At 37.0% G+C, this 25,254-nt stretch overlaps 1 protein-coding gene and 1 long non-coding RNA gene across 5 annotated transcripts in view; both read right to left on the reverse strand.

Moving 5' to 3' along the window:
- Positions 1 to 1,253: 1,253 nt before the first annotated feature.
- Positions 1,254 to 8,745, reverse strand: LOC144351902 (uncharacterized). Its single transcript, XR_013420480.2, has 3 exons — positions 8,671 to 8,745; positions 8,132 to 8,152; positions 1,254 to 1,339 (listed from the first exon to the last, which is right to left on the reverse strand). It is a non-coding gene; the product is annotated as an uncharacterized LOC144351902 (long non-coding RNA).
- A 7,713-nt stretch (positions 8,746 to 16,458) lies between these two features.
- LOC100367766 (voltage-gated delayed rectifier potassium channel KCNH8-like) overlaps positions 16,459 to 25,254 on the reverse strand; it is an 89,311-nt gene continuing 80,515 nt past the window's right edge. The window contains exons 10-19 of one of the 4 annotated variants that reach the window (XM_078009156.2): positions 24,819 to 25,068; positions 24,509 to 24,617; positions 24,182 to 24,290; positions 23,275 to 23,301; positions 23,045 to 23,062; positions 22,449 to 22,481; positions 21,564 to 21,778; positions 20,853 to 21,040; positions 20,002 to 20,096; positions 16,459 to 19,076 (exon numbers count right to left, since the gene is read on the reverse strand). In XM_078009156.2, the coding sequence (XP_077865282.1) occupies positions 18,609 to 19,076; positions 20,002 to 20,096; positions 20,853 to 21,040; positions 21,564 to 21,778; positions 22,449 to 22,481; positions 23,045 to 23,062; positions 23,275 to 23,301; positions 24,182 to 24,290; positions 24,509 to 24,617; positions 24,819 to 25,068 (1,512 nt within the window). In that variant the 3' untranslated portion in view covers positions 16,459 to 18,608. Of the gene's footprint in view, positions 19,077 to 20,001; positions 20,097 to 20,852; positions 21,041 to 21,563; positions 21,779 to 22,448; positions 22,482 to 23,044; positions 23,063 to 23,274; positions 23,302 to 24,181; positions 24,294 to 24,508; positions 24,618 to 24,818; positions 25,069 to 25,254 lie in introns of all 4 variants that reach the window. The other 3 variants (XM_085496146.1, XM_085496147.1, XM_085496148.1) reach the window with 3 other exon arrangements.

Consider the following 25,254-nt stretch of genomic DNA (forward strand, 5'->3'; position numbering starts at 1 on the left):
GGAAAAGAAAGTGATTCGTACGGGTCAGGGCGCCGTGCAAGTGGAGCAAGACTCTGCACAGGCATACAGCCGTAAACAAATTCTGAATACATAGCATCATTAGTTACCTTGAAAACATTTGGACAGTGCACACTGCTCCCATGTCGTAGCTATTGGAGATGACGCTGTTAGTGGTAAAGGAACTGGAAAACATCCTGGCTTATCGTAATTATCTACCGTCCGGCAATAGTTCTCATCCAGAAGTCCTATAGCGACTAACAAACGATATATCAACGTGATGTATGGCGTACTGGGGTTACAGAAATTTAGAGTGGTTTAGGTGTAATCTAGGAATATCATGCGAAATATTTTGTTGATTAATTTTCATCAGACGCGATAAAAAATACATATATGCAAAATATCAAATTATTGATGCAGGTGTATTAATATGAATGCCATTATATCGGAAGTGGGAATGAATATGAATTTGAACAACATAGCTCTCTTTCTGCGAAAGGAGGTTGAAGTGATGTCCATTGTGTATTTACCGTTGCCGATTGATGTATCGGTCCAAGGGGCACATTCTTCACCTGTAATTGTACGCTGGACATGGCCCATATAGCTTCTCCCATCTTCTCTATAACATTCTGAAAATATCGTACATTAACTTTACACTGCATACATTTGGGCAACAAAAACAAACTTCATCCCGCACATCTGTATCTTCCCCGTGATGGAAATCCACTTTTCACAATTAAGTAAAACATCGTGAATTACTAGTAGAGTTAGGGCAAACAATAAATAACTTGCACTGATACTCTCCAAACACTATATAACGAATTCTTAAAAATATGTAAATATACTGTTGTACAATGCCTTGGATCGTGGTTCGAAAAAGTTGAAATAAAGTCACACCAGAATAAAAATACCGGAATGACAAAGAAAACAAACACCCTCGATGTTACAAATCTGACAAAATTTACACATATGCAATTTTCATTGCTATTACTATGACAACTATGAAATGAACAACTATGTTTTGTATTTGTTTTTGCTTTTTTTTTACCTCGGACCAATATATAAGTAAGATTGGACTCCAGAACCACATTTACATTCTCCATAACAGTGCACTTATAGTACCCAGTATCCGCTACATTTGCATCGATTATTGTTAGCTCCTCGGTGTAGACATTATTGACAGTTTCCATGGAAATTGTGTGGCGGACACTTCTTACTATCTCGGAATTCCCTTTTTTCCAGACGATTTCTCCTGCCTTATGTAGTACACCGCAGGTGAGTGTAACGTTGGTACCAGCGTCTGCCATTGTAGAGATTGGTACCACGTCAAAAGATTGGAGCGCTGTAAAACAGTAGCATTTGGTAAGTAAATGTGTGTGCAAAAGTAACCGCCGCAGCATGTCACCGAAGGTCGAACAGAAAGGTATTATTATCTTATAGTTATAATGTTGGTACTATGACGCTAATGGTAGTTTATGGCCTGTTTGGGTCGAGGTTCCAGCAGTGACGGATCCAGAGGGGGGACCAAGGGGGCCATGGCCCCCTCCAAACGTATGAAAATGCATCTGGATTACGCATAGCATCGTCCGAATCGCACGGTTTCGTGTATTCGACCTATAGGCCTGCACCCCCCCCCCCAATACATTTTGCTGGATCCGCCCCTGGGTTCCAGTGTATGTCCGGCTCCGTATGGCCGAAGATTTGTACTAGAACCGAAACCAAAACATGTCATAGCGTCCAAATTACTGCACTTCGACAAAGTAATGCTCCAAATTTGGCAAGAAGGGTGTTTTTTATATGCTCATGACGGGTTGTGCGTTACCACAGCGTACGTGTTAAAGTAACTCTTTTCGTTAAGAGGGACAATGGACATGTTCGTATGTGTCTGCACATAGCTCATGTGTTCAAATCTAGGGTGTAGCTTAGTTTTACTCTCAATTTTGATCATGTGACTAAATTCACGTTCTAAAAACAGTTGAAAAGAAAGAAACTAATAGAGATGAACTGTGTGAAACAAAGTAAGGGCACTAATATTCATATTAAAGGCTGCTGCTGAACGAAAACTAGTTGCTTTCGAAGGTTAGCGGACGCAGACTTTCAAAATAGGAGACGGGCCAAGAAGTGAAATTACCATGCTTAATCCATGAATCTGCTGTAATATCAACTAGGTGATATGTGCTAAATTGCCAAAATGCTTTTATTTTTAACTTTTAACATAATTATGTATACCAATTATACCATACTGTGGTATCCACAAAAAACAGTCGATATCTCTACCCATTTTCACACATTCTTTATTCATTTTCTTTTTTGAGACAAATATACATCTCTGTAAAGAAACATTTAATCACACCCCTATAGCGTAAATTAGTACTTTTCCATTCCCAATTAAGTGTGGACGTTTTCACACATGCGCTTGTTTGTTCGGTATGTGTTTTTATCTACTTGGTAGGATGGCGCATGGAGAAAAATCTTTACTGACTTGGAAAACGTTGATTGAAAATCTTTTGGACGGATTCCATTGTATTGATTTCCACTGAGTAAGAGCATATTCACAGAAACTGCAAAACTGACTTGGATGATGGACAGAGATTGCCGACCGCCGTTTCAACAGCAACATATTGCTATACATGGTTTTCTACCGACTTGGAACTATGGCAGAACGACACCCCGAACCCCGAAACCGTACAAATCGTCTGCACCAAGGTTATTAATGACTCGACACTTTACATAACAACCAATCATTATGACAGATTAGAGTGTGTTGAAACGCGCCCACACCAGTCTTCACGAGCGAAATGTTTCGACTCTGTGAACACTGCCACTGAACACATTATGAATTTCAACTTGCTCAACTTCAATTTTTCTCCCGGCATGCAACGTTCTGCTACACTGTATTCCCGATGGTCAGTGCATTGTTGCGTGATCGTAACCTGCGGCGTGAAACGGACGCTACTTCGACGAAATTTTTGATACAAATTGTGAATCAATACAATGCATAGTAAATGACTCCGTTTATTTAAATACTTTTTGCGGTTATTTTAATTAATAATGAAACTTTTCAAACTTCATTCGTTTTTAATTGTCACACTATATATATGTCGTACTTTCATCTACAAAATGGTAGCCAAGTGATTTACATAAATTTTCATACCAGAACATCAATGGAGAGTCAGACAAACCTACATAAAGATGTTAACTAAATAAACATTTTATTTCTTGGTTGCAACATAATTGCATAAAAATATATCCAAAAGAAGAACTTTTGGAGATAAACACTACACTGTAATATTGCGAAAATTATAGGGATTGCGCCCCTAAAATCTATGAAAATATTTTGCACATCCACCCACCCCATCACGACAGGTAAAACGGGAAAATTATAATTTACATATAATCATTCACCCCGGGTTACGATTCAACTCATCGGTGATTTTAATTAAAGACGTGTTACATGAGGCAATTCATGAAGCAACGCATCGATGAACGCACAAAGACACACAGGTGACTCACGAGTGCATAATATAATAATTGCATCGCCAACAAACCGTCATGTCGTTCGTACATATGTATCATATGCTGATTTTGTGATTTGTGAATGAGATGCACTTTTTTGGACACTGTTTGATTGAAAAACAGTTCACTTTTTGTTAAAGTGATCAATGTTATAATAATGCTGTGAAAATATATTTTCATTGGAGCACATTCAAAAACGTGTCGCGAATGCTGGTTTTATTACATTATTTGCATAGATTCATGGGTTTGCATTAATATTGAAGGTTAGAAAAAAAAGGTCTGTCTATGCTTAATGTACACTTCCGTTGTTGACAAGATGAATTCTATAAGGATCGTTTGAGTACGCTATATTAAAATTATGGTACAAGTGTGTGGTTATGCAAATTAACAAATATGACAAGTGAAATTTTGGGATTTCAGACCATGTGTCAAATCAGATCATGATGTCATTGTCATTTCTTTACATTTTGATGGAGACTCACGCAGAGGTTCCGGCTTTTGGAAATTGAACTGTAGTCTGCTGAATGAAAAATATTATTCAGATGAATGAAACAACTTATTACAAATGCCTACAGGATACTGTAATTCTTGAAGATCAAATTCGTTTTGTGTGTAAAATTCCTACAACTACAATTGAATTTGCAAAAAAACGACAGCTAAAATAAGAGAGAAAGAGAAAGCGTTGTCAATCGAATTGCTTAAATTAGAAGAAAAAATGTTTAAAGTTTGGAGGAGGGCGTTTTTATGCAATATAATCGTATGAAGGATCAACTTGAGAACATTATTGACCAGAAAAAACAGGGTCATGCAGTTCGGCCACGCATAAATTGTAGGAAATATGAAGGTAACCAAAGAAAAGAAATTTCTTAAAGCAATTAAAAATTTCTACTCTGTCCTGTACACTAGTTCGGCTCAAAATTTGGAAGCAAATGGTATGGTTTCTTTAATAAGACTAATTTTCCATTGGTAGATCCCATAAAATTTAAAATTTGTGAAGGCTTATTTACCAAAAAAATTAAGTGTACACTTCCTTAAAAAAATCACCTCAAAATAAAACACCTGGTAGTGATGGATTACCGCCTGAATTCTACCTTGCAATTAAAGAACAGAAAGTATCATTAGAAAATGAACAAAGTATCAAAGCAATCAATCAATTGCTGTTTTACACAAGAATTTGAAAATAACACTTTTTACCAGAAATGAAAAAAATATTCATCAAAATTAGATAATTGAAGATATCATCACAATATGGGCAAATCTGGGAGAGGTCTATCTGAGGTACCTATATGTATAGTATCAACACAATCAGCCTTGCGGTACTTTCTATCAAAAAATACAAAATATTCATTTAAATTAGAGAATTAAAGGAAACATCATGGAATGAACAAAACTAAGAGGGGTCTACCCAAGGTACATGATTATACACATACATAAGTTGATACATAAGTATCAAAGCATTCAGGCTTGTAGTTTTTAAGAAGAAGTCGAAAAAGTAAAAAGTTGACAAGGACGACGACAGACAACCACTCATATGATCAGCTCCGCTCGACAAAGTCAACAGCTGAGCTAAACAAATATGTGATGTTTTTTTTCTAACACTCAATAAATGCAGTCTAAACTACCTTCAACAATTGTTTAAAGGGCGGTGGCCGTCGCGCCGCGTCCTGTTCGATATAGAACTCATAGCGACGTATACATGAAATTCGAACACGCGCTGCGCGAAGACCACCGCGCTTTAACAAATACCCACCCCTTTGTGTTTTCCTTAAAATAGTGTCTGTAATTTATATCTTAAAAATAACAACAGAATTGAAAGGAAAATTTACATAAAAAAGTGGAATAGCAGGTCTCATTATGGTACGAGAAAAAATAAATCAAGAAAATATTTTGAGAAAAACGTTGCTTGGTTTTTGAAATGGACAAGATGGATTTAAGACTGTACATAACCAATAAGAGATATTGATAAAACTTACTTTCATCGTCAGAAATCAGAAATAGAATTTGATCAACTAAGGATATATTTCCCTTCCAATGCTGGGTCTTTTAACTACATGCAAATTTATTCATATAAAGAGATGATGTCATCGATTTCTATGGGTCATTTGTTCATCTTAATAAGTGCATTGTCATGTTAAATAGTTCATAGCTTGGGTTGGGAACAATAGTGGATGAAGTAATATTTTGTTCAGATGCCTCTAATGTCTTATTCCAGTCATTCCTTAGAATCATTATGACAAATATGTCTTGCATGGATGGGTAATATTTTGCTGCTACAAAAATGAAATCAGAAATAGAATAACAATAAGCAAAAACAACTCTCAGGATATGTGGCACTGGTAATACGGTATGGCTCAACCCTGGTGCTCAAGGGCAGGCAAAATCTTCCCAATGTAAATTAGGTCGATGTTATGTAATGACGAGAACTATTACTAGCCTAAAGACAGACGACGGTCTTATTTTCACCACTGACCCGGCAAAGACAAAACATTTTTTTCTCTTCTATTCATTGAGTCCTTAAGTGGGGAAGAGCCAACAACTGAACAAGTTCATGGAGTAAGTCGACACAGCGCAATAAACGAAAAAAGATGGCGATACTAGTCCTAGTGTTCAAACATTTTTTTACTGAGCTTCTTGGTTCGTGATGCAGTTTTTGTCACTTCCTGTTGCTAAATCCAATTATAAACTAAATTCTAAAATGGCGAACTGCACTCAACAACCCTCCAAAGTCGACAACGTTTAATTAAATTTGGTCTAAAAGTATAGCCGCTATGATGAAATCATTATCTCAATTTCTGACAACAGATTCTATGATGTCACACTTTACCCATAATCCTTTGCTTGAATAAAAGATGGCTGACAACATAATACTGATGAAAAGTTGAATATCTAGAGAATGAAAAGTGATAGAAAAAAAAACTGTAAATTGAATTCTCCTACATTTGTAGAGCTTTTATCTTCAGGGGTCATTATGTTGTTTGGATTGGTGTTTCCTTTAAGCAGCTATTCCACATCTTCATTGAATTGTACTGCGACATTTCGAAATCTAATTTAACATCATTTTCGAGTGGGTGGATAATAAATGAATAATGAGACTCATTTTCCCCAGAAATTGTGAAATCGTTTGCAATAACTATGAAATTTGGAACGCGATTAGTGTAGCAGTTCAGGCATGGAATTTATCATTCACGTAAAAAAAGCAACTGGTATTATAATACAAACGAACAGAATGTAATTATAAAACAAAGCGACAAAGCCTCCCCCCCCCCATTTAGGTTATATGTATCGTCACAGTTACTCAGAAGTGTTCAGTGCGTATACTAATTACAACGTAATTATTATTAATAATTGCATTAATTTATTTTTAATGGCGACATTAATTGACATAAAAAGCAATTTCACGATTATTAAAACACGTCGAAAAAACGTGATCTTACAGTTAAGCATGCGTGTGTGCGTGGGTCCGTGTGTGTGTGTGTGTGTGTGTGTGTGTGTGTGTGTGTGTGTGTGTGCGTGTGTGAGTGTGGGTGTGTGTGGGTCCGTGTGGGTCCGTGTGTGTGTGTTATTCTTAAGTGGTATCAACAAATGAACACAATATACCATTTGGCTCATCCAAAATTAATATTAAAGTGTTTCGCTTTTCGATGCGGTATGTCTCGTGTATTTTTATACTGTATCACCATGCAATGTGCGCGCAATATAAAAATTACACAAGATTACGAGCAAGTCAAAGGCATATACATAGATACAGTGCGCATTTTAGTCATTTCAACACAATTTCGTTTGGGGGAATTCTGTGACATTGTTACGGCTCTTCACCGTGTCACGATTGGACATGTGTAACCCACGAGATGCCATGTATCAGCAATTAAGTACGATAACATGCAAAAAGTTACCTTCCAGTATTTACTTTATTTTATAATTTGCTGAAAACTGTCATATCTTATTATTTATGCGAATCGTAATATGTGTTATGTATGTAATTCTATTTCAAACAGTAAACAATTCTCTCCAATAATGCATTGCATATATGTGCAGTAACATTCTCGGAACAATTCAAATTTTACATGACAATGCACGATGGGAAGTCATCTCGTATGTAAGGCAAAACTAGTATAATTCAGGAAATCGATCAAATTAAATGTATGTTTGTTTGTTTTATTTTTCAATAATATTGGGATTCAAATCACTGAGTCAAATGTTAAGGTACAAAGAAATATTTTTTTTATGGAAACCAGTACAAAATGTCTCATGACATTTCGGACTTTTATTTCCCGAACAATTGCCCAGTGACCTTCTTTTTATTTTCAATGTCCTAATGACATTACTCATAATAATGAAAACATGATGAAGATGACATATACTATTTAATGTGGACACAACTTTCATTGACAATTCTGGCTATATATTAGGATTCTAACGAACACACAACGAACACACAATGAACGGGCAAGCAGAGGGTGATAGAAACGGCAATCACGTGTACATTGGATATAAATAGTTGCTCAATTTATAAATCAAAGAACTTGATACTCCTTTTCGTTATGTACAAGTCACTGACTGCGTTGTTATGGAAACGAAATGATTACATTCACAATTACAACAATAAGGTCTTACTCACCAGCAGCGTCAAGTTCGGCACCTAAGTACAGAAAAAAGTAGGAAACAAATTTAGAGACCATAAACAACTGGACCTTTCGAGGTTAAACCAAAATCAAAAACGCTAATGAAGTATTACAACATTGAAGTTCAGTATGCTGTGTGTGTTTTCATGGTTACTGAGCATATCATATGTTTTAAAGCTAGTACTGCATTTCTACATTCCACCGATATTTGATGTAATAACCGCATTTCAAGTATTAGATACAGATCCGTTTCTCACATTACGTCATTGGTAGCTTCGAATTGAAAATTGCAATCCGTTTTATCACAATGCACAACAAGAATCTGAGACACAGTATGCGTTTATCTACCGAGAATTCCTTCTTTGGTGTCATTAGTTGTCAACATTACATTTTTCTTATAAGTATGTTATACAATGAATCCACACAAAACATGTTCATTTCTCCATTTAGGTAACACAAAATTTACCATTCGGGTAACTAATCTTCTTCTATTACATACAACCTGTGCACCGGGAAGACCGTCAAAACCACTTACCGTGAATATATATAAGTACCAGCATCCACATGAAGTTCATCATGATTTAACTTAATGCACATCCGCCACACAAATAGCTACCGTACTCGCAGCTCAATTTCTTTTTCACCCTTTCTGAGCTGTACAGGTATGTGCCACCCGGTCTTCAGGCGGGATGGTGTCTGAGATCCTTAACTCATTAGCGATAAACTAAACTGTTTACAATAGACCACTTTGTTTGATTGAAAACACATTTATTCTCGCGTTCCATTGCCATCCCCTGAGACTCGTGATGAGGTAGATCTGAATAATTAATTCATTGTGTTTTTATTGCTTAATTGCAATATCCCATTAAAATAGGATGACTATTAACGTCTAATATTTTTATTCGCATCATATACATTCACAGCCATTCAACCAACATGACCAAAACACACCGTCCCCACACATAAACGGGCCTGTACATAATTACTTCATTTCCGTGAATTTTTGATGATTATATTACATAGTAAAAAAATGTATGGTCATCCTTTAACGCTGTTAGTATAACACAAAACAATATTACTATGTGTGGACAATTGATTAAAGTACTATACAAATTTACTGACAACGCAGCACCTGCGACCATTATAATGTAGCGAATTAATTTATTTATTTAAAAACAAAGACGTTGAATATGTTATACATATCGCCGTTGGACATAATATAATTGCAGATTCCGATGTCTTGAATACCCAATATTGTTATATTTGTTCGGTTCTAGTCATTTTAAACATGAAATTATGCATATAAGATATAATTCCATATTATTCTTGTCCATCAGCCGAATGATATAAGGTTACTAAAAAACTACTTTTTTCCTACTTTTTTCTGTCATATTTAGTCTAATTTTATTGTTAAGTGTTGATTGTTTTGACAGAACGCTAAATTACTTATAATCGTTTTAGCTCATAATGGTGGACTTTAGTCAGTGACTTATGGCCTTGTGTTCCAACCACCCTATTCAAATGAGCACAGAACGTAACACCAATCAAACCTAATGTTACACATTCCTTTAATTGAAGGAGTGTAGGCTATTCCTAATTCGGTTTACTAATGTCAAATTTCCTTTACTAATGATGGCTCCGTAGGTGGAGGGTAAGCAATTGAAGAATCAACTAGAAGAATTTCTCAAAAAGGAAAGGAGATCGAATAGCCCGTGGAGTAGTCCCATACTTGGCCTATACGGGTATGCGCCCCTGATGTAACCCCCACCCCCAATTTCACAGTCGATCCATTTTAGTAACATTTAGGTCAATTTTCAAATCAAAAACACCTTCAACGCCGGTCTTTGTGGGTCCATTGTTCAACTAGTTACGGAGCACTCCCAGCTAAAACCCAATTATATACACCGTCGAGGTTGTGACAATTTCTCCAAGTTGAATAAGCATCCCCACGTGATAAGATATACGCACATATGGAAAATGGGTATTTATTTTTAGCACAATAACGATAATGTACACTCTACAATATGCAAATGAGAATTGGAAGCATCAAATGAATTGAACTTATGAATATGAATAGTAGGCGACTTTTCCGTTCACTGGGAGATCTCGCGTAATGCGTGATCTCGTGTGACTTGATTTCGAAACTCTAATTAGCTTGTTTTTATAATTCAATGTCACAATGCATATCTTTCATAGAGAATATGGCGTGGCTATACCGTTACTTCAGCAAAATTGACCATCACCAAATGTGTACAGTACCTAATTAAGTGTGTAAATACCCCCCCCCCCAAAAAATATATCTATATACGTTTGTCGAGTCCGGAAAATGGTCTATAAAATATTCATTACAAAGTATGTAAACGTTGACAGCGTAAAACACGAAATACTGCCCGCTGCCGGACTAATAACTGATGCCCTGCTCAGACTGAAATCCAAAGCTCCAAGTTTATTTTCAAATCTACAGAATATTACCACAATTCCGTTTCGTTTCGGTCTCCCAAAAATACGTAAAAAAACGGATTGAAACATGAGTTGAAACGCGAGTTGAAATGTAACATGACTGACGTTTGTTTCGGACTTAAAATTAATAATAACGAAAATGATTGGTTCTGCAACAGATTTAAAACGGCAGACACACAACTAAGATCATATTGAAAAGTTTCTTCCTGGTACGAATCCTGACTGATGTAATGGTTTTACAAGTTCCCTATTGCGCTGTAGAACACAGTGTTCTACTTTCACAAAGGGCAACTAGTATTGTAACATACAGAACCAAGTAACGAATGAGGTTGCCTGGAATAGCCCAAAACAAGCGGACGTTTGATACCAGTCAACAGATGGCCACTGATATGTACAGAGTTTCTCACCGAATGAATTATTTTTGACGCAAACGCTCTGCATAATGAAAACGAAAGGCACCACGGTGATCGGCACTGTGGTTATTCTCTCCCCTTGTATGCACTGTACCGTAGGGGATGAATGTTGAAAATATATCAGCCAATGCTGCTGGCTATTGGAGTGTGAAGTAGATGTCTGAAAACTCATCCATAAAATTATGGCTTTGCCAGCTCCATCGATAGTTGCACCTTCAGCCCAAACCGCAAAACGCAACCTAAATATGATTAAAAGTATGATCATCATGTGAATACAAGTGTGACGTTTACAATCACAATCTGAATGTCAGTATTCAGTCACCACATGAATACAAGTGAAAACAAGTGTGACGTTTACAAACCCCATATCAATATAAGTGTGATGTATAGAATGTTCACATGAATACAAGTGTGATGTTTCCAATCCCCACATCAATGCAAGTGTGACGTATAGAATGTTCACAAGAAAACAAGTGTTAAGTTTGCAATCCCCACATGAATACAAGTGTGGCGTATTGAATGTTCACATGATTACAAGTGTGACGTTTGCAGTCCCCACATCAATACAAGTGTGATGTATTGAATGTTCACATGAATACAAGTGTGATGTTTGCAATCCCCACATCAATACAAGTGTGACGTATAGAATGTTTACATGAATACAAGTGTGACGTTTGCAATCCTAACATGAATACAAGTGTGACGTATAGAATGTTCACATGAATACAAGTGTGACGTTTACAATCCCCACATGAATACAAGTGTGACGTATAAAGTCTTAATATGTATACAAGTGTGATGTATATAATGTTCACATGAATACAAGTGTGACGTTTACAATCCCCACATCAATACAAGTGTGACGTATAGAATGTTCACATAATACAAGTGTTACTTTTGCAATCCCCACAAGAATACAAGTGTGACATATTGAATGTTCACGTGAATACAAGTGTGACGTTTGCAATCCCCACACCAATACAAGTATGACGTATAGAATGTTCACATGAATACAAGTGTGACGTTTGCAATCCCCACATAAATACAAGTATAACGTATAGAATGTTCACATGAATACAAGTGTGACGTTTGCAATCCCCACATCAATACAAGTGTGACGTATTGAATGTTCACATGAATACAAGTGTGACGTTTGCAATCCCCACATAAATACAAGTATGACGTATAGAATGTTCACATGAATACAAGTGTGACGTTTGCAATCCCCACATCAATACAAGTATGACGTATAGAATGTTCACATGAATACAAGTGTGACGTTTGCAATCCCCACATGAATACAAGTGTGACGTATAGAATGTTCACATGAATACAAGTGTTACTTTTGCAATCCCCACATGAATACAAGTGTGACGTATTGAATGTTCCCGTGAATACAAGTGTGACGTTTGCAATCCCCACACCAATACAAGTATGACGTATAGAATGTTCACATGAATACAAGTGTGACGTTTGCAATCCCCACATAAATACAAGTATAACGTATAGAATGTTCACATGAATACAAGTGTGACGTTTGCAATCCCCACATCAATACAAGTGTGACGTATTGAATGTTCCCGTGAATACAAGTGTGACGTTTGCAATCCCCACATAAATACAAGTATGACGTATAGAATGTTCACATGAATACAAGTGTGACGTTGGCAATCCCCACATCAATACAAGTATGACGTATAGAATGTTCACATGAATACAAGTGTGACGTTTGCAATCCCCACATCAATACAAGTATGACGTATAGAATGTTCACATGAATACAAGTGTGACGTTTGCAATCCCCACATGAATACAAGTGTGACGTATAGAATGTTCACATGAATACAAGTGTTACTTTTGCAATCCCCACATGAATACAAGTGTGACGTATTGAATGTTCCCGTGAATACAAGTGTGACGTTTGCAATCCCCACACCAATACAAGTATGACGTATAGAATGTTCACATGAATACAAGTGTGACGTTTGCAATCCCCACATAAATACAAGTATAACGTATAGAATGTTCACATGAATACAAGTGTGACGTTTGCAATCCCCACATCAATACAAGTGTGACGTATTGAATGTTCACATGAATACAAGTGTGACGTTTGCAATCCCCACATAAATACAAGTATGACGTATAGAATGTTCACATGAATACAAGTGTGACGTTTGCAATCCCCACATCAATACAAGTATGACGTATAGAATGTTCACATGAATACAAGTGTGACGTTTGCAATCCCCACATGAATACAAGTGTGACATATAGAATGTTCACATGAATACAAGTGTTACTTTTCCAATCCCCACATGAATACAAGTGTGACGTATTGAATGTTCCCGTGAATACAAGTGTGACGTTTGCAATCCCCACACCAATACAAGTATGACGTATAGAATGTTCACATGAATACAAGTGTGACGTTTACAATCCCCACATGAATACAAGTGTGACGTATTGAATGTTCACATGAATACAAGTGTTACTTTTGCAATCCCCACATGAATACAAGTGTGACGTATTGAATGTTCCCGTGAATACAAGTGTGACGTTTGCAATCCCCACACCAATACAAGTATGACGTATAGAATGTTCACATGAATACAAGTGCGACGTTTGCAATCCCCACATCAATACAAATGTGACGTATTGAATGTTCACATGAATACAAGTGTGACGTTTGCAATCCCACATGAATACAAGTGTGACGTATAGAATGTTCACATGAATACAAGTGTGACGTTTGCAATCCCCACATAAATACAAGTATGACGTATAGAATGTTCACATGAATACAAGTGTGACGTTTGCAATCCCCACATCAATACAAGTGTGACGTATTGAATGTTCACATGAATAGAAGTGTGAAGTTTGCAATCCCCACATCAATACCAGATTGCTTGAGCCAGAGACTTTTCCACACAAAAGCGACGAATAGAATCGGATTGTATTAGCGTTTGGCTTAATGTTAAAACGGATCGTTTAGCTGTGGAAATTTGGTGTTTGTTTTCCTGATTTGTAGAACTTTTCTTTTTCTTTAGTTTCAAGCCGTATTCAAGATGTCTGCCTGCGATATAATAAATATCGGTAAATTGATCGCATTTAATTCTCTTATCATATGTAGGCCTGCTTACTATGGGAACACCACGGGATCGTCTCCATTCCGTTAACATTTTGGTACAAACTTCAAACCGTGATGCTCCCGATAAAGTTTTGACAGGAAGTTGAGATATTGCATATGAATTCAATAATTTCTTTACAAATATTGGCCCTGAGCTAGCCAGAAAAATTCACCCATCTGTAAATTTTAATCACTATCTCACAGGGAATTTACCGTCGTCCTTTTTCCTTCAAGCAGTCACAGAACGGGATATTATGGAATTTATTTACCGATTAGACCCCAACAAAGCAATGGGACATGATCACGTGCATCCTAAACTTGTAATTGATGCTATAAAGTATATTTCTAAACCTCTGGCGCACATTCTGAACTGTTCTATAGCTCAAGGTGTTTTTTCTGACTCTCTCAAACTCGCCACAATCACACCAGTAAATAAAACGGGATCTGCCCTGGATGTCGGCAATTATAGGCCCATATCTATTCCACCCGTATTCAGTAAAATATTTGAATCAGCTGTAAATCATCAGCTATTTGGTTTTCTAAATAAGTTCAACATACTCTTGTCCTCACAATATGGTTTTTGGAAAAAATACAGTACCGCCCTTGCCCTAGTTGACCTTGTTTCTGATATCACTGCCAACATGGATAACAGTTTTGTTACATTTGGGGTATTCATTGACTTAAAAAAAGCATTCGATGCTATTTACCACAATATTCTCCTTAAAAAAATGGCTTATTATGGGATAAGGGGTCTCCCGCTTTTGTGGTTCCGAAGCTACCTAACTAATAGACACCAAACAGTAAACATTGACGGAACTGCATCCACATCCAGACAGCTTCAATACGAGGTGCCCAAGGGATCAATATTAGGGCCTTTACTTTTTCTTCTCTACATAAATGATATTAACCACTCCACTGATGCTTTCAATTTCCACCTCTTTGCAGATGATACAAATTTATTTAAATACCTGCAAACTAACTCTATTGATCTTTTTAATATTAACAATGATTTTGAAAATGTTGTACAGTGGTGCAATGCTAATAAATTTACAATTAATGTAGAAAACACAAACTATATGATCCTGAAAATCCCGCAAAGAAAAGTAAAAGTGGAGGGACAGCTCGCAATCAATGATACGTTGATAGAGGGCGTGTCTAAAGCCACTTATCTGGGAGTAACCATTGACCCATGCCTAAATTGGAATTCTCATATTGAAAAAAATGTGAAAACCATTAGTCCCAAAGTGGGCATTATATCTCGCATTCGTCACTATGTTCCCAGATCAATTCTCATACTACTTTACAACACACTTATTCTCCCACACTTAATGTACTTTATTGAAATCTGGGGAAACACATACCCAACACTTCTTGAACCAGTTCTGCTTTCACAAAAAAAGTTGAGCGCCTTATCACCTCTCGCACTCATCTCGCACTTAAAGCACATTCTGCTCCTCTTTTTATCCAATTACGCATACTTGATATTCACAAACTTTGTAAATTACAAACCTGCCTATTTATCTTCGACCTTAAACACAGCAGATATGCACATAGCCTCAATAAGTATGTTAATGATTACTCACATTGCTATCCCACAAGTTCAGTGTCTAGCGGAAACTTGTCAATTCCTGTTGCTCAACTTACAGTTTCACAACATAATTTTAAATTTGCTGCAGTAAAACACTGGAATTCACTTCCAGAGTCCCTCAAAAACATCACCAACAGAAACAAATGTACATATGAAATGAAACATTATTTGCTTTGTTAAATTCCTCGATTACCTCCCATTTCTCTGCATTTTTTTCTTTTCTTCTGCATATAAATTCGTTGTACCAGTAGTTCGTTTATATTATTATTACACATAATATTTTAGTCATTTTTATATCTAAACCATATAGATATTTCGCTAGGCCACCACACGATTCTTCAAGATACCACATGTTGGAACATGAAATAGATACTCGGGAATGCATAATGAATTCATCGTGATAATTTACAATAAAGTAAGCTCACTTAATCTACTACTACTACTCGCTTGTACTAATTTGTTAATACAACAGGCAATTTCGTGAAAACGATATCGTAAGAAGGACGAGAGCCAATGTTATGTATTACATCGAGTCTGGTGGCAGAAGCCAGAATAGTTCATTATCATCGGATAGAAAAATAAAAATTGCGTTCAAATCACCGGAAATTGTGAATACATATTAGTTTCCAAAATTCAAGCTATGTATACACATTCTGTATTTTCAAAGTCGACTATATTCTCTGTGACCGAAACATACCATGTACCGTGAAAATGAAATGACAAGTGGGAACATTTTAAGAAATAATCAGTAACAAATCTTTATTAAACTTTTATTGAAATATAATATAGAACAAAGCAAAGAGGTCTCTTAATTCTCGTAACGGTCAGGAAAATAATTCCTGAAAATAATTGGATACATCCAAATATTGTATTTACAACACGTATAGAAATAGCATGAATGGACCGCATAATATCACATCAGATGGGTGCATTTCCTTCACATCTGACGCATATATCTCCATCCGCATCTGAATTATTTACCACAATGCATCTCGGTGATCTTGCATGTAAACTTGTTTTCGCGGTCCACGAGATGTGGCGGGCATCTTGAAATCAGTTTGGCTTGTCGGCAACGGCATTATATGAATTCTACGCAACTGTTTTTCTTCCAGTACAGTTTTTCAAGCGAGTTGGTAACAGCGGCAATAAAGCATACCAAATGAATACGGGTCTAGAAATAGTTGACACAAGTCCGTTTTATGCGTACGTGGTTAGAAAGCAAAAATATTGAATATTGCATGTTAATAATACGTGATAGAAAACTCGAATAAAGTAGTGGCATACTAATTGAAATACTAATTTACTCTCCAACTTCCCTCGGCGTTACTTGACTTTCACCGTACAACACGATTATAGACATCTCCCGCACAGTAAATGCCTTGATTTTGTTATTGTGTTAACGACAGAAATATAGATTTTATTCAAAGCACAACGACTTTGATGAAAAAGAGGCTTTTTACAAATTCGAGATTTTGGGACTTAGATACACAGAGCAGAGCCGTGGGACACCGAGGAGTGAGTGGGTTGATACAGTGAAGTAAACAAAAAATCGAGTAGGCATGGGGTAACCGTGGCGACACTTCAACGTGACGGAGAGTGTTGGTCATTTCATCCCTAGTGTGATACCTAGTAACGCCGAGATCGGAAACACTGGCAGTGTGATAACGAGTTAAACATGACAGATGCAACATTATAGATTACCCTGTCCGAAAATATACATAATACATTAAAATGGCAGTGTTAAAAATTAGCATATCACATAATATTGCAATATACAAGTATTGCATCGTGGCAAGTGTCACATGTATGGCAACATAGTAGCCTTTACAATTGTTAGCAAACGCACGCACACTTAATCACATTTTTCTCCGTAAAATTGCGCAAAGAATAATATTTCACGCGTAGAAAAATAAAATTGTACAATCGTCTACTTTATACATACATGGGAAGGTAGACTAGCACAAAAGTCACTAATTAACGATTGTAGAAAGAAAATAAACTGAACCAGGATGTTTAAAATCTTACAAACTAATGCTAAAAAACGCATCCTATACAATGCGGGTTTTTTTCAATGATCAATGTGCGGATAAAAAAAAAGAATTTGGATTACCATGATTAGTAGATCTTTACGATTCTTTTGCCTACATAAAAACGAAAGAAAATAAAACTACAATCATTCGAGATCAACCAGTACATGTTTCAAGGGGTCGTAAATGATGGTGACTCAACACAAGTAATAAACCAACAACATAATATATAGACCAGACACACACTTTAAATATGGTGTGCCCATGTTGAATTACATGTCACAGGTTAAAAAATCAAAAAATGTTGAAAGGAACGAGCCAGCAGAGTCAGCAGCATGCCAGTCAGCCAGCAGCATGAGAAAATAATTCTGTGTTTGGTAATTTGCATGTTATTGCATATTTTCCGATTATCACATTTCATTGAAATTGTCGCATTGTTTTGTTTATTTCTAACTATCACACGCCACTATTGAAAAATGCCTTTATAGACGGAGAATATAACCAACAATATGTACATTTCAATACTTGATTTGAAATAGCAAATATATACAAGAATGAAAAATACCGGGATTTTTTTTTCAACAAACGGCAGGGAAAAAAGTCGATTGTATTTACAAGTCATTTCAAAGTAAATATAAAAAAAATCAAATATCAGAATGGTAAAAATGTCCATATTCGAATAAAACTTGATTAAATTGTCCACTTTAAAATTGACAACATTACCTATGCAACACTTCACACTGAAAAGATGAAAGACACCTTCGCTTCAATAATTAAAGCAAATCACTGACACATTTTAAATGTATCAAAAAAGAATATGCTGTGTATGTAAATGAGAAAGGATCTTCTGTGTTACTATAGATCTGTGCCACTACATTCGGAATCATCATACCCGTCGCTCTCTAACCCAGTGACACTCGTTTCATCTTGGCTATCGTTCTTGAGTGTTTCATCTAGGTTCGTACTTTTGACTGGCTTCAACGGTGGATGCGAGTCCCTCCTCCTTACAAAGGCATCTCGTTTTTGCCAAACGCCGCTCCCAGACGAGACACTGGGCGGCGTCGAAGTACCTGAGCGTTGTGTGATCAAAGAGGGTCTGGAACCCGCTGATCCGTCAGAGGCAGTCCGTAACGGAAAAGAAGTCTCTTGAAGTGCACTTTGTCGGTTTGCGTTGTTTCCTTGTGTATTTTGAGTTTTTGGCACATTGCTTAAGCTGTCCGGATCATTTGCACCAACAGGTGGGGGCGTTGACATCTGCAAAAGGCGAATGACTGATCGCAAGTCCTGGCTTAAACTGGCAACATCCTGACTCAAGGTTGATACCTGTGAAAAAACGACAGCGAAATGATGAAGACGAACTGGCGTTTAACCCCTATGGGCATTAACTATATTTCAGGCAGCGTAGCGCAGCCGATACTACGTACAACAATTTGTACATGAGCTTGCATATCTGATCAGCAGTAGAAATGAACCAGAGAAACCGTTCTGAATTGTTATAGTACATGCGTAAAAATAAGTTAATCATTCGCCAAATTGTATGCACGGCGACCATATACGTACAACTCTTCAGTGTGTATATATAGTTATCTAGCCGGGTTTAGTCTGCGTAATTCAGTCAACAAATCTAAAATATTGCCTTAAGACTTCGGTGTATAATATTTGGCAATTTAATTAAAGTTGCGTTTATCATAAAGCGGCAATTTTAATGAAACATTTCCCGTGCCATTAGCCAAATGATAACGACCATTGCCAAAATATGGACACTCAATGACTAGTACATATACAATATACCGACGTTATACATCAAATTACTTGCAAATAAAAGAAGATTGCCGCGGGTTGCGTCCACGTCTCTAAAGGGTGCCATCTATTGAAATCCCGTTTTGTCAAGCAAGCCAAAGGGATTAGGGTACAAGATGACAATTTATCGATGGGAAAACTGTCAATTAATTTGCCATCTTGAGAGGCGAAGCCGCTCATAGAAGGTCTCTTACAGATGACTTCATGTATCATTCCCATAAGTGTGCGTCATAATTTTCAAAATATAAAGGAAATGGCGGCTACTCGGCCCTTAGTTTCCAAATTACATTTTATGTTACCTTAGCTTAGCTTGGCTAAAATAGTACTTCAGTGAGATGACGCGAAGTCATCTATATTTGGTTATTTAAAAAAAAATGTTCAAAATCACAGCTATTAGAATGTGTACAGTTGTTCGTGGTGAATTCGGTGCTATGAAACTGAGTGTTACCTGCTTATCCAACCTTTCAACACTGTTTCTCGTATACTCTACTTCTTGCTTCAGTTCGGCTCCCGCTATAGATTCCGTAGAGTCTGCTCTGTTCCCTAAAATAGAAAAGCAATATTATTTGAACGATTCTGTGCGGACAGTCACACGAAAGGTCACGTCATGAGACAACAGCTTTTGATTGTTTCGGTTTGTTCATTCTCGTGAGTAGCTGTAATCACTTAGTTCGTTGAGTAAAAAATAGTACGCGCACACATATAGCACAACACTGGCACACGCGATCGCAATCGCTGTGTGTGAAACTTGTGTTGAAATTGCGCCCTCTAGGGACGAATACATTATATCGCTATGTTTTTATCTTTACTGATAATGTTAATAATTACTGCCTTCATTGTAAACCACGAATTACAGAAAGTTGTCGCTGTGCACAACATTAATATCACCAATCTAATTTACGTCATTAGAACAGCTTCGTCGCAGTAAATTTACAAAATACAAAAAATCTCAAGATAGGGCCACAATATTAAATATTGAAATTATTTTAAACTAGGTTTAATGTTTAAGATCACTACATGAGCTTTATTTTGATACATTAATTGGAGATCTCGCTTTTGTATTCACTGAGATAAATTGTTTTACTGATTTGAAATGGTGTCATGTTTATCTCAGGTTGTAAAATACCATAGCAACACCCCAAACATTCGTTGGGGGTTATAAATTAGCAAGTCTTTGAGTTACACAAACTGATATACGCAAACCGTTTGCAAACGCAGAGAAACAACTCGAATTTCCGACGAATGTAGTAGTATTATTAACACACAACTAATCATAACAAGGATAACATAGCTCCGTACCCTGATATAGCTGACGTGGTGGGCAATTTGGTTTTACTGCGCTGTCCTGTTGACAATTTCCGGGTCGAGTCCTCGCTCTTACAAGGACAGGGCTTCGATTCCTCGAGCTCGTGGGTAGCTTGGTCAATGGAAAATCAAACGTCTTGTTTTTATACTGATTGTTATCGTCCTCAACGCCATCAACGAACCTAGGAGAGAACCAAGAGCATAGGTTATCGATTAGTTTTGAACAAATTCAATAACCAAAGATCGTTGTAGTATTAAGTATCGATTTGTGCCAATGCGGAAAAAAGATCACATAGCGAAGTGGTAATCGCCGTTAGTCGAGCATGCTGTGCCGGGCACGTGACCGGAACTTCCTAACACCAACAAATTATAGGTCGAATCTTATACTGTGAACTTGTGTTCACCAATGAACGAGACAACGGTAAGGGCAACCGGGAGTGATCCTCATGTGCCTGTGCTCGATAGGTTAGGGTATTGAATTGCTATCATGAAATTACGATAGGAACATCGGTGCTATATTCCAAATGGGATATATGTGTAAAAGTGTGCTGTCAGTACTGTATGTACAAGAAGTAACGAGAGGCAGCAGTGGCGTAACCCCACACAAACCCAATAGTTGTATCTCATTTCCCTCGCGGCATTAATTGCAACAGCCAGTACAATCGCCTATCGCGAATACATTCTGAAGTACATTGTTGTAAATACCTTGGACTGAGATCCCCACTGGGCCCACCGGTAGAGGGCGCGTAGGGAACATTTGGAATTTCCAGCCTCGTTACACCTTCTCTTTTTAAAGATGCTGGTGATCCTGTACTGTTGTCATCATCGGAATCATCTTCGTCTTCATCGTCTTCTTCGTATTCTTCGTCTTCGGAAATTGACGGCAGGTGGGAATGCAACCCGTTAAGTTCATTCTCAGACTGTGAAAAATTAAGGTGAAAACCGCGGCAGTGAGTACGATAAACCACGGTATAACGACGTACTCGCACAACAAGCGTAGAAGGTAACTGCTTCGTGCATAACAATACAACAATGTTAAGACGGAAATCCACGACAATGTTTACTACGCTATAGACATAGTAACAAGATACAAAATGTAGATAGGTCACCCCCAAAAAAACTGTCCAAGAATTGCTTCCACAATATAAGATAGAACAGATAACATTCTCCTTCAACTTTGCCAACATTTAATACTACAGCATTGACAGCAGAACAAGTGCAACAACTGGTGAAGTGCCCGAAAACGGAATTAAAATATTATAAAAAACCAGGTGTATGCTACACATTGGGTATTTACAGGCACACAAAGACTGCATATTTCAAATATATCAAGGCGTGGTTATTGGAAAGATATTTGAAGCTAATATAACGTTAGTTTGAGGAAAATCGAACTCAAAGTTCCAGCATTAAGTTATTTCGCATGTGGCAAATAGTTAACAATTGCAATGAAAGGTAATGTTGTGTATGATCACGATATACGTTTAATTGTTTGCGGACGTACTAATACGCAGAGAGAAATGAAAGATGGAGCAGCTTAGAGAAGTTACAACAAAAAGGGAAATACTGTCATGAGAGAGAAAAAACACTTACTTTAGGAAGTCTGCTGCGGGGTTTTAGTAAACACTAGTCCAAAAACATACATACGAGACATTTAGGTAAAACGGGAAAAGTAGTGTATTAGGAAGTGGTACTATGAGTAGGAAAAGTATTGATAAAATGGTTTTAACAGCATGCAAGTCTAGGTATTTAAACTGGCATGAGATTTATTGAATGGATGAAGTGTTTACAAGTCTTATTCATGCAGAGAAAAACAATCAATATACCGGAAGCAAATTAAACCAAAACAGATGGGAATCTCGACCACAGGCATGATATATCAAATTATTATGAATATAAATGATTTCATTTAAATATGCAGTCCTTGATAATACGTTACAGAATGAAGACACAGACAAAGATTACTGTAATATAAATGTAACTGTCTTTCCACGATGAATGAATACGTGGCCTGACAGTCCCATGCAAGATGTAAATACTATAAACGTAATTTTGAATGTCGCATGCACACATCAGATACCCCGTAAGTGATAATGTATTTCCAAAAAAAATAATAAATAAATGAATAAAATACTTTGGGGTGATAGAGATAAATCCACCCAATGCTAAGAAATGTTGTTTGAACTTACTCTTTTACGACATGTTCTCTGTGGATGGGCCGGGCAAGTAGAAATGAAAAGTTTTGTTTTCAAGAATTGTCATTAGAAACCAAAGGTGAGCGTACACACAATTTAAACACGACATAACATGTAACTTTAATTTTTATGGGAAAAATGAACAACTAACCAGCAATACAGTTATACTCAAAAGGTGGACTAAATAAGTGAATTATTGTTATAAAGGTTGTATAAGTACTTACGCTGGGTTTAATATCGTCGTCCTCGCGCTGGGTGTTCGGTAAAAGCAGGTGGGTATAAACAAATGGATCGATGTGAGGATGAGAATAGGTGCAAGTTGAAACAAGCAATGCACGTTGTGTAACAATTTGATTAACACATGATATTAATCATAGGCTTTTTTATATGTATTTTTTTTTCTCCGTACATTTGTTATGAGTCAGACAGACACTGCTCTTCGGCAATGGATTAGTCTGCTGGTCGTGCTAGAACTGAATACAAATTCCCTTGCCTGAAGTGGCAGGTATTTTCAGGGCACAAGGTTACAAAACAAACAGAATATAGCCTACAATGATACATCATATTGCAATACAATTGGGCCACTCAAGATTTCCAATTTGACGGAATAACGTTAATTTTTATTCTAAGGCTGTATTAAATAGTTAGATAGCTAGACTATGGGGATGTTTAGATGGAAAACGTCACATTACCGCGCCTCATTGTGGTTATTGGTCTTGTATGACCTTCACAACACGCGCTAAGTACAATGTTTCTTTAATCAAACGCGTGCGGCGTTTTCGAACGGTGCTTCAAATTATTTTAAAAAAAATCAATTTTAATTTTATTGTACAGAACAACGTAATTTATTTGCATTTATTTATTAACCCTTTCACAGGTATATCCCAGTCGCCCCGCAATAATTGTTCTGCTATTCGTTGTGACAGGGATACTGTGATTGCGTTCGCACATTGAATGTTTTCTATCAAATGGGCATATTGTACTCTTTCTCATTGCTAAGCGGACAATCGACCATAGTCACGGTAGTCAACGGGCAGTGTCCGTTTCGCTGGGCGGACACTCTAACCTTTAAGCCACGCATGACACGTCCAGTATAATACCATAATGATTTGAATTTGAAAGTGTACTCACATCCGGGTCGTATCCTTCTCTGAGGTTGTAGGTGAGGTCGTGCAAAATCTCCTGTGCAAACTTTGCAGCGTACTCCGGGTAATTAGTGAGAACTTCTGATAAACCTGACCTGCTATGTACAATAATAAAAAAAAATTCACTTGTAAGTAATTAGTATCTTTTGGTATGAGAACAGGAATACAAATCGTGCTAGAAAGCAACGTGTATGTCATACAACGAGTTGTTGGTGACTGTGCAACTTTGATTCGACACAATTAACTGTCAACCTGTTCAGAAATGTCGACCGATTTGAAATCTTCGCTCTCATGAATAATTATCTGACAATACCTGTTCAAAGATTGGAGATCGCAGTACGTTAACGCATGGACGTCACCATTAGACTGGACCACTGTGTCGATTTCCGTCGATAGGTCACACCCGAACAAATCGCCCTTTCCTATTTGAAGTACGACACAAAAGTAACACGTGATTTGAATATTGTGACAATGAATGCAAAAACAAAGTTGAAGAAAGCGTATATAACTATTCAAAGAACGCTAAAAACCTAACTCTGTTGAAAGAAAATTTACTAATACATATGTATTTTGCAATGCAATATTGCTATATTTTAATTTACACAGACCCATCCCAGGCTTACCTAATATTGCAACAACCATGCCATCTCGTCGCACTTCCATGGACCCGTTTAGAAGATACCAAATTGAGTTAAGGGGATCACCTCTATGTATGAGATACTCCCCGGGAGCACAAAAACTAGTTTTTATGTGAAGCGAAAGGGATCTCAAGCAGCCAGCACTTGCGAGTTCAAAAATTGGAAGGGACAGTATTTCTTTATGAAGGTGCATGCATATATCTGCTCGCAGCTCTTCCGGGAAATCTCGTAACATCTGCCGGGGATAAAATAGAAAAACAAATGAAATAGAAAATGACAAAAGAGGTAAATAATGTGCGTATTGTAGTAAAATCTGTTCGATCTAAAGTACAAAGGGGAACACGATACTTGACAAAAAACTAGCTGTATATGTTATTCAACCTATATCACGTGTCCGTTCTCGCTTGCGTTCTTCTCTACA

This window comes from Saccoglossus kowalevskii, chromosome 22 (assembly GCF_978046115.1).
Source record: "Saccoglossus kowalevskii chromosome 22, keSacKowa6.1, whole genome shotgun sequence".
Lineage (NCBI taxonomy): Eukaryota > Metazoa > Hemichordata > Enteropneusta > Harrimaniidae > Saccoglossus > Saccoglossus kowalevskii.